The 10,343-nt window shown below is 41.9% G+C and overlaps 1 protein-coding gene across 1 annotated transcript in view; it reads left to right on the top strand.

Moving 5' to 3' along the window:
- The window catches only part of cadpsa (Ca2+-dependent activator protein for secretion a), a gene marked incomplete at both ends in the record, with an annotated part of 163,132 nt that extends 153,135 nt beyond the window's left edge, over positions 1–9,997 (top strand). The window contains 2 exons of the mRNA XM_080026580.1: positions 9,198–9,302; positions 9,824–9,997. Of these exons, the coding sequence (XP_079882706.1) occupies positions 9,198–9,302; positions 9,824–9,997 (279 nt within the window). The remainder of the gene's footprint in view (positions 1–9,197; positions 9,303–9,823) is intronic.
- Between the last annotated feature and the right edge of the window lie 346 nt (positions 9,998–10,343).

Genomic DNA, 10,343 nt, shown 5'->3' with positions numbered 1-10,343 from the left:
AAAATGCCTGTCAACTTTTTCTCAGGGCTTTACTTTGGTGTCAGTGTTTTGTCCATTTTATTTAGTGTAGTCATTCAGTTCATATACGTAGGCTACATCATTGTTTTGCTGTTAGATACAGTATGATTGACATCATCGTCACATAACATGGTTCAATAGAAATTTGAATATTTTGCATAATCTGCGATATAAAGATCAACTGAAGCTGGAAATGAGACGGTTTGAGTCAGGTGATGTTCAGGCAAAAACAAGTCATTTGGTACAGAGTGTGCACTTCCTAGTATCCAATCATGTCCGTTGATATGCCAGCTTAGAAATCAAAATGAAAAGGACAGTTTGCAGAATCAAACCATTCAATTATACCCATTTATGATGAAATGTTTATGAATGCTTGGTCAAAATACAAATACAGAGCAGATGTGCAGGATGCTATTGACGCTAAGCCCCATTGGCCTCCTGTATAAAGCTTCCAGCCCAGTCCTGCTGTCGTGTGACAAGGTGAGCATGTAGCGTGGAGGGCCTGGAGGAGGGGCTGCCCGGCCTGCTCGCTCAGTTACTATGGTAATTGAGTGTTGTCATCAATGGGACCTCTCTGCTGAGCTGGTGAGTAGGACTAGAATAGGCCAGCGGTGGGCTCTGAAAAGCAGAGCAGGTAGGATTAGACAAACCCTTTGTCCAAGTGCATAATGTCTTGCAGTCAGATTTAAAGCCCTCCTCCTCCCCCCAATCCACCCACTCACCCACCAACACCAACCATATCCGTATTTGCTTCCTCGTCCCTGTGGGTGTGCATATGTGGCCTATGTGTGTAAGTGTGTGTGATTGGAAGGAGAAAAAAAGTAGTGTTGCTTGGTGGCACTTAGCGGCCTTCCCTTTCCTTCATAAGGAAGCCTGTCACTTGGTATTAGTGTTACCGCACCAGCAATCATCATTCCATGCCTCCTGCTAATTGTAGACACAGCTGGGTCTCAGCAGGACATGCTCTCTCCCTCTCTCTCTTTCACTCTTTCTCTTTCTCTTTCACACACACACACACACACACACAGCGTACGTACATGGCCGTAGTGTAGTAATGATGATACACACTTTTAATCTTTTCCGTGTAAAGTAGCATGTCAGACTTCAATACCAAGTGCTCAGCTCATTGAAGGAGAATTGTAAAGGGGACAAAAATAGCCTTCACTTTGGATTATTTGTATGTACTAGTTACTAATAATTCAATTGTGACATAGAAAATGATTTACTTACATTTGTTGCATTCATTTAAACATTTAATTATTTTCAAGTTATATGGTCAAAAAAGCCTTATCTAAGTGAGGGCATATCTGTCAGACTGTCAACATTTTTAACAGGTAACACCTACTTTAAGGCTTTCCTTAAACGTTCATTTTGTATCTCAATTAATGCTCCTTAAAGTAAAGGCCTTTCAAGTTTCAGATGTTACTCACTCTGTTGTCAGACATTTGCATCAGGAGTGGTTTGACTGATTGTCTGAAGAAACAATATGTAAACCAGACCCTGATCTGACAGAGCATCCCATACTTACTTTCACTATTTGACAGTTTTCAATGCGCTCCAGACATAAACAAGTCACTACTCACCAAGTAACATGGTTACTTACTCAACCCTGAAGTTTCAAAGCACACACACACACACACACACACACACACACACACACACACACACACACACACACACACACACACACACACACACACACAAACACACACACAGCAGTAGAGGCAGAAAGAGGCAGAGTCCCAGGTTGCTTGTAATCCCTATGTACCCCCTGTAGTGAGGCCCCTCCTCAGCTCCAACATTCCTTGCTCTCAGCAGCACAAAGGCTCCAAAACAGGGCCCCTGCCCCAAGAACAGCTGTGTGTGTGTGTGTGTGTGTGTGTGTGTGTGTGTGTGTGTGTGTGTGTGTGTGTGTGTGTGTGTGTGTGTGTGTGTGTGTGTGTGTGTGTGAGTGTGTGTGTGTGTGTGTGTGTCTTTAATCAATAAGATGTTCTTTTTACATGAGCTCCATGAGTTTATATCAGCGATATCAGCGTTTAAATCGTCCCCACAATACAAATTTGATTTACTCAAAACTTTGTGTTTGCTCATGCATATTTTCTGTGTGCATCCTTAAAACCTATACCCTCTGTTGATTTGTGCACTCTCCCTACTATACACTTTGCTCTTGTGCCTGGATTTTGAGTAATTACCAAAAAAAGTGCTTGTTTTCGACTTTAGTGCACCCCTTACGGATGGTTGCCCATTTAATTGGGTTTCACAGTTTAGCCTAGTTTCCACTGAGAGATGCAGTTTGGTTCGATGCTGCTCGGCATGCATTTATTTGCGTTTGCACTGTCAAAAGATGGAAAGGGTGCCAAAATAAGCAAACTGTGCAGCAAATTTTTTTGTCATCCTTTCATTGGCGGGACAAAGCCGTCTGAAAGCGTTGCCGTAAGAGAGATAAACCACTATGAGTCCTGTGTTTAGAGAAAAATGTCGGCGCGCAGCTCTTTGTTTATTGTGAGGTGGAAATTGTTTGCTGACATGAAACTTGAAGCCACATGCTTTGGCCCACTTACAAACCGGCTCCCTACACCCTAACCCTATACCACTCTCCCTTCGTTTGCCTTGAAAGGTCTGCCATATTAAGTGTCGATTCCAAACCAATGATCCTCAAGTGGTAATGTGTTATAAAACTCTCCATCAACGAGCACGCATTGATGGAGGACCGCAACCTCCACTTCACTCACGTGTGTCAATCAATTATGTCCGGGACAGAGAAACTTATGTCAGTCTCGTGTGTATTATTTCCAAAGGATAAGTAATAAGCGTAGACTTTAAAGATAAATAATAATAAAAAGAATAAGGTAATACGTTTTCTTAACTCAAACCGACAATTGATTGACTATTTCCGTGCACATGTGACAGAAGGGATCCTCATCAGTTTTATAAGATGTAATAATAAGGAAGTAAGTAGATGAGAACAAAGACAGGAGCATTTTGTAATGTTTATGTAACTGAATAATCAGCTGATAGCGCTATAATTATCCTTGTGCTACGCGGTTCTGGCCCTTTATCCTCCAGCAGGGCCATGGATCAACACAGGCCTCTGCAGCCCACCACACTGACTGACGATTGTTCCCGTTACCGTCGGAAGAAATGCCAGGGCGTTCCAAACCTGCACCTTGTTTTTAGACCTTTCCCCTATAACGAGTGGCCCTCCACAGCGAGTCATACTCAGTGACGGAGTGGAAGTGTGTAGGAATCGGTTTGGAATTGGGCCTTTTATGTGTTGTTTTCTCTTCAAATATAAAAAAGGCCAGTTCCATCTCCTTACACTACAGGGCAAAATTTATGCAAAAAGGGTCATGAAAGAGGTGAGTAGGTTGATGATGAGTTGGGGGAGAAGGAGAGGTGTGCCATTTTTTTTTTGCATCATATCCTGCTGGTGGCAAGCCCTCCCCCCCCCCCCCCCCCTGCCAAGCGCCATGTGAAGACTTGGGTGTGAACGCTGGTTTGAAGGCAAGGTTTGAGCGTGTGCTGCAGGGTGGGGGTTTACTGTGGGACGGGTGGGCTGGTGTCAGATGGGGGCAGGAGGTCGTACTGTCTCCCAGCTTGCTCGAAGGGGGGTGGACCGGCAGATGTATATGTGTGTGTGTGGGTGTGTGTGTGCGTGCGTGTATTTGTGTGTGTGTGTGGTGTTTTGCGCGGCGTGCATGTCGCCTGTGTATAGGTAGGGGTTTGTCAGCATGCAGCGAGGTGACAAAACACACACACACAAGCGCACACACACAGATAACCCCTTCCTTCAGATGGAAGTCGTTAGAATGTCACAGATTTGATCCCTATCGGGTTATGGCATTATGTATTCAGAGCCATATTACGCTTGTTTTGGCTTTCAGCAAGTGCTAGCCCCCTGCTGATCCCCATGCAGCCTAGAAAAACAAGAGCCTGGGTGAATATGTCTCCTGCAATGATTTTTTCTTTTGTTAGTTTTCCAAGAGGAACAAAGCTAGAGAGACCATCACTGTTCATTTGACACACTCATCCAGCATCAAAGTAGCTCTCACCTTTACGTGGATGCCACTATGTTTTAATCCTGCACTGGAGGACTGTAGCCTTGTCCATGTGGCTCTAACATAGAGATATGTTCTGGTTTCCAAAGTTAATTTAAAGAACTTAAAGAAAGTTAGAGAAATGGTGTAAAGAATACCTTTAGGGGACGAGTGATACAGTCGGGAAAAAATAAAGAACCAGCCTTCTTGTTTGAAAATTAAATAGATCAGGATAAAAAACATGAAAACATTGGCAGAAATCACAAAACAATATCCATGTAAATATGATAAGTTACACATGACTACAAAATGTACTGTGTGGATGGTGGTAAATGAAGTAAAACATTTACGAAGATGCAATAATATCAAGTGATGTACTGTATGTGATAGGATGACAAATGTGAAAAATTGAACACACGACGAACAGGTAGCGAGTGGATGGTGAGTAGATATTTGCTGATTTTGACACAAAGGGTTCTAGATTAAAATGGCTTGGTATGCCTTTAAGTCTCTGAGCATGACTTATCAGTGACTGTGGTCCTGCAACATCATTCAAATGATGCGATTGATTTCTGGGCTTTTCAGGACAATTTCATTCCAGTCTAATTGTTTTGAGTTTATATACAGTGATTTAAATTTCCCAACGTTTAATAACATTACTGTGCATGACTTAGTTATTAACTATATGAAGCCATTCATCATCAATCTCATTTTTAAGACAAGATAGCATATAAACAAACCACAAATGTGTGTTAATGGGCTTTAGACTCTATATTAGATACTCCTCAGATTGAAACAAGGAAAACTTTTCTTGAACTCGGTCAAAGGTTTTATCTCTTTACAGTTTGTGTGTGTCCAGTTCTGGTGAGAATTGAAACACGTATTGTGGATAGTATCAGATAGATTCTTGAAAGTGGTTCACTGGCATCGAAAGGGTCTTAAAGTTGATACAAATCACAGACATTATGTCCCTGACAGACCTCCAAAATGCCTGCTTCATGGCTGCTAGACTACTTGTGACATTACTGTGTCAAGCCTCTTTCTATAGAGATGGACGAGGAGGAAAGCAAAAAGAAGAAGACACAAAATGGCTGCTGCAAAAAGTGGCTGCAGATGGGAGCTGAGTGGCAATGTCTGCAGAGAGAAGGAGAAGTGAAGGAGGAGGATGGAGAGAGAGAGAGAGGATCAGTCACTCCAGGCCTGGCCTCTCAGTAGGGGGGCGTGCTCGGGGCGAGATCACAGGCCTGCTGCCTTCACAGGCACACAGCCACAGACAGGAAGCTGCTGGCACCAGGTCTCCTCACTCATTCACCCCACTGATATGAGGCCTCAGCACAGCCATCTTCTCCCTGACTGAGCCTGACCTACATGTACACACACGCTCCCTCCTCAGCAGCTCTGTCGTCTTGAGCATCCTTTACACTGACTCTGTGGGGTTCTGTGTTCAGCTCCCTTATTTTGGGTTCCGTTTCCACTGTCAAAAGTTGGGTAGGATCCCAAAATAAGCGAAGCTGAGCCGCACCTATTTTTGGGGACCCTTCCACTGGGGTACCAAGAAGTCAGAAATGCCTCGGCCAGGGTCGGTACGGTTCAGATATGGTCAGCTCGGTTTCGCTAGATCTGGCTTGCGTTTCCACTGCCTTTAAAACTCTGGTTAACTAAGATATCAAAAGATGTATTCCACAAGTTTATTATCACATTTAACTTTTTTTCAAAAACTCATCTCGCAACTCATTCAAATACATTCAACCATGTGTGTTAAGTGCAAGAATCATGTAAGTACATCCACTTCAACAAATAAGCAGAACCGATTGGTAGTTTGACTAACATGTGACTTTTAGTCTAATGTTTTTATTACAATGTAAGAGAACTTCGGTAGATTTTGTGTTTCCATTGCCTCTTACACACTAACAATCTTTTGAGTTCTGTTGTTTTATCAAGAAACTAGAAAATACTGCCCGGTGGTTATATTCCTCCCTGCTGCCAGCCGGTGAAAATGCGACCTGACAATATGTAACATCACAGTGACCTTTGACCTCCAAAATCCAATTAGTTCATGGTTGAGTCAGAGTCATTTGTGCAAAGTTTGAAGAAAATCCCTCAAAGCGTTTTTGAGATATTGTGGACACAAGAATAGCCCGGACGGACCTACAGACGTGCGGACTTGCCGACAACCCGAAAACATAATGTCACCGGCTGATGGGGAATAAAACAAATCTTAGACATATGAAATCTGTCTGTCAAAACACCTGTTCGAAAGCAGATATTTTTTAATTAACCGGAATGTGCCTTGACTTTCACATTTTATGAACATTAGATCTCATATTTAATCATTATGATAAAAAGTGTCTTCCTTTCAAGGATAGACTCTTGTACAACTTACCCCTCAGCATCTAATCTCTCCAGTACACACACATGCATATGCACACACCCACACAGACACACGCACATACACACACACAAACACACCCACTGCTACCCCCTTCCTTGCTCCTAATTCCTCTCCCCATTCTTCTCCACTCTGCTGTGACCCTGACTGTTGAAAGTCGTCTTGTGTTAGTATCAGAGCATACGCATCATTATCCAGCAATTAGACTGGCACCACAGAGAAACATCTGCAGCCTTTTGGCTGTTTGTGCTCTGAGCAGAGGTTACTGTTTGGAGAACACGTGTGTATATATAACAGAGCAGTGGTATTCATATGGGTTAGAGTTGAACCAAAACTCAAGTTCTCCAAGATTACAGAAACTACATCTTGTTGGTTGCTTACATAGCGTACTATTTAAACACAGTTGCAACCTGGCTTCGCTTCAATAGATTTCACATTTGCAACACACTGCCTAACCACCCATACTGACTGACACTAGTAGATATTTCACCAAATTCAATGAAAAAAGGGAAAAGTATATCTAATAATGTGACAAATAAAACAATGTCAATAATAAGGAATAATAAAGAATGTCTGGCTCTTCTTGTGTACTGAAGCCCTCTCCGGAATGATTTAAATCTTTTTTTGCCATTAAAACTATCTGAAGTGTTCATATCGCACAGACAGCAATACTGAGCACATGCAGCTTGGAACATACTGCTACACTAACACCTCAAATATGTAGCTCATGGACTCTTTGGAACATGTTGCTGTGTGCGCCAAGAGCATCATTAGCCCTAGTCTTCATTAATAAGAACCCCATTGACTGACACCCGATTGGCTGCTCCATGCTCCTCCAGACTTAAATAGATCTTACACCTAAGGGACTGTGTGTGATGGGGCCCGTACATGACATGAGCTAGAAAGCCTTGGTTCTCTGAGCTCGGCTCCAAAGGGAAGACGGTTTGGGCATGTGCAGCAGCCATAGAGAAGCGAAGGCGTTCTGTGCTGTGCTGTGTGTCACTCATACTGAAGGCTTTGATGAGGCTGTGCCACTGTCTGTCTTGATAAGACGTGAGCAGCCTCAGATTACTACAGCTCTGTCCCTCTGGCCGCTCCTTCACTTATCAGCTATATAGGATGATACACAGCAATGGTGACATTACATGCTTTTGCCGCCAAATAAACTACTTGAGCAAAAAGTCTATTGACTACTGATACTAATTTCCACGGTTGTGGATTATTTTTTTGTATCAGCAAAAAAAATCTGATCATCATCTTGCGGTTGTTCATTTAGCATTTACAGCATCCCTACACATTTCTTTTATAGTAATATTTTTTTTTGTGTGCAACAAAACAGTAAAAGAGAATGAAATTATTAATTAAAAGAAGGAGAGAAAAAAAGGAATATCCCTACACACATATATTTACATCTATCTATAAAGCAAGAAACGTCTGTCTGTCTGTGTGTGTGTCTGTGGCTCACATATCTCTCGGACTGTTAGTCAGATCGGCCTGAGCTTCCGGATATAGCTTGCACATGGCACGAAGGTGTGCATCCTTGATTGATTGTTAGGTTTCTTGGACCAAATATGCAGAATTATATTATATTATATTAATATCATGCTGGCGGCGAATACCATGCTAGCGGTGAATACACGCGCGCACTGAAGGCCACAGTAACGACGGGCATGAAGTAGTCTCCAGCTAAACCCCGCCTCCCTCTGATTTGATTGGACGCTGCGACCAAAGCATGAATTTACGAACGGGACACACACAGCAGACCAACATAGCCTGGTGTTACTTCCTCATTCAATGCCCCAACTTTCCAAACAAAACGTTCTTAAAACTTTCCACTGACATCACCAACTCCTCAAACCTGTCCGCTTTAGTGTTAAAGATCGCACATTACGCTATTTTCACTGTTATGGAGTTAATGTATAGTTAAAAACTTCCGCGACAGTGATGCTAATTTCAGTGAGCATGTCAATAGCGGTTTCCATTTAAACTAGCGCAGTCTCGGATAGCTTTGCTACCGGTGAATGTAAACATGATCGCTTACACATAATGTTTTAAATTCTTTAGAAACTAACACCTAAACGAGCTAAACACTATGTAAGAGGCAAAAATGACCTTCATTTTGTTTGAAAAGATAAATGCTGCTGCCTTCACGCTGCAATTACCAATGAAAAAAAAATTTCACCTGCTTTGCCCATAAAGAATAGAGGATTATATGGCGCAACAATTATTAAAGAAAGAACATAAGTCACATTGATGAGCGATGTGACAGCCATTTCACTGACTGTGTGACACTGCCTATGTGTAGGCTACATCTGTTTGTATGTCTCACTTTCATAGACGGGTTACATTTAAGCATGCTTAACCTACTGCTTCCTACGGGCACTGCACTAGTAAAAGAAAAGGAAGAAAATGGGGGCACTTGTGGTGTAGTGGTAAGTCCCCAACCCAGGTTACAATCCAGCCCGGGTAGTTCTCTGCCATGTCATTCTCCTCTCTACCCCATTTCATCCCTGTCTCTCCGAACTGTCATATAAAGCATGAAAAATGTCCCTCCCCCCACAAAAAAACAATATATAGCTATATAATATATTAAATAAAAAAAAGGAAAAAGATTGAAATGAGAAATGCATTCTTTTTGTGTTACATTGTTGCCTCTGATGTTTGTGTCTACTAAGGTTAACAAGCTTGGAGTACATGTATTTAATGCAGCATCTGATGACGATATCAATTGTGTGCTTGTGTTTCTGCTACAGCAATGGTACACCAGCACAATGAACCTGGTTGGAACATGGCTGACTGACCGCATGGACCTGCAGCTCCATCTTTATCAACTGAAGATTCTCATCAGGGTTGTGAAGGTGAGATCCTTGATCATGTTTTTTTTTTATAGGTTCTTATCTGTGTGTCTGGCACAGAAATACATCGGGATGTGGAGCATATAACACAAACACAGGAAGTAAGACTATATGCAAACATGTAACATGCACGTTTGCACATACTTATTTATATAACAATTGTTGTCTTCTGTTTTTTGCTATTAAGTATTTTTACTGCTACAGGATGTCAAAATCTATCTATCTATCTATCTATCTATCTATCTATCTATCTATCTATCTATCTATCTATCTATCTATCTATCTATCTATCTATCTATCTATCTATCTATCTATCTATCTATCTATCTATCTATCTATCTATCTATCTATCTATCTATCTATCCATCTATCTATCTATCTATCTATCTATCTATCTATCCATCCATCCATCCATCAACCCACCCATCCATCCATCTCTATCTCACAAAACCTGTAAAGTAATTTCTAGAATGCCTTTTTTCCAACTGTCTCTGAATTTCTTTGTTTTGCTTATTTTCTGATAGAAGAAGTATCGTGACTTCAGGCTTCAAGGTGTGCTGGACTCCACGTTGAACAGTAAGATGTATGACACGGTGAGGAACCGGCTGACCCTGGAAGAAGCCACGGCCTCGGTGAGGGAAGGAGGCATGCAAGGCATTTCTATGAGGGACAGCGACGAGGACGACAACGGACACTAGATCAAAAGGGCCCGATAGAAAACCACAAGAATATAGCCAAGCTTTTCAGAGGGGGTAGGCCACCTGAGAACCCATAGCAGCCTTTCAGTGAGGACCAACCAAATGGCCTTACATCCAGCTTGTTCCCTACAGTTTTTTGCTTTGTCATTTTTTTTTTTCAAATTTCTTTCTGACTTAGTACATGAAACTGTTTTCTGTTTTGTGTCACAATACACACTTGCATGAAGCAGGTTTATCCTATACCCACTCTGGTAACACTTTACAATAAGGGTACATTAACTCACTGTTAATTAATGCTTAGCTAATGCTATTAACGGTTAGTTAATGCATATTAAGCATTGACTGT

Source organism: Ammodytes marinus (assembly GCF_949987685.1).
Source record: "Ammodytes marinus genome assembly, chromosome: 4".
Taxonomy (NCBI): domain Eukaryota; kingdom Metazoa; phylum Chordata; class Actinopteri; order Uranoscopiformes; family Ammodytidae; genus Ammodytes; species Ammodytes marinus.
Note: the sequence above shows the minus strand (reverse complement) of the source record. Positions and strands in the feature narration are given on the sequence as shown.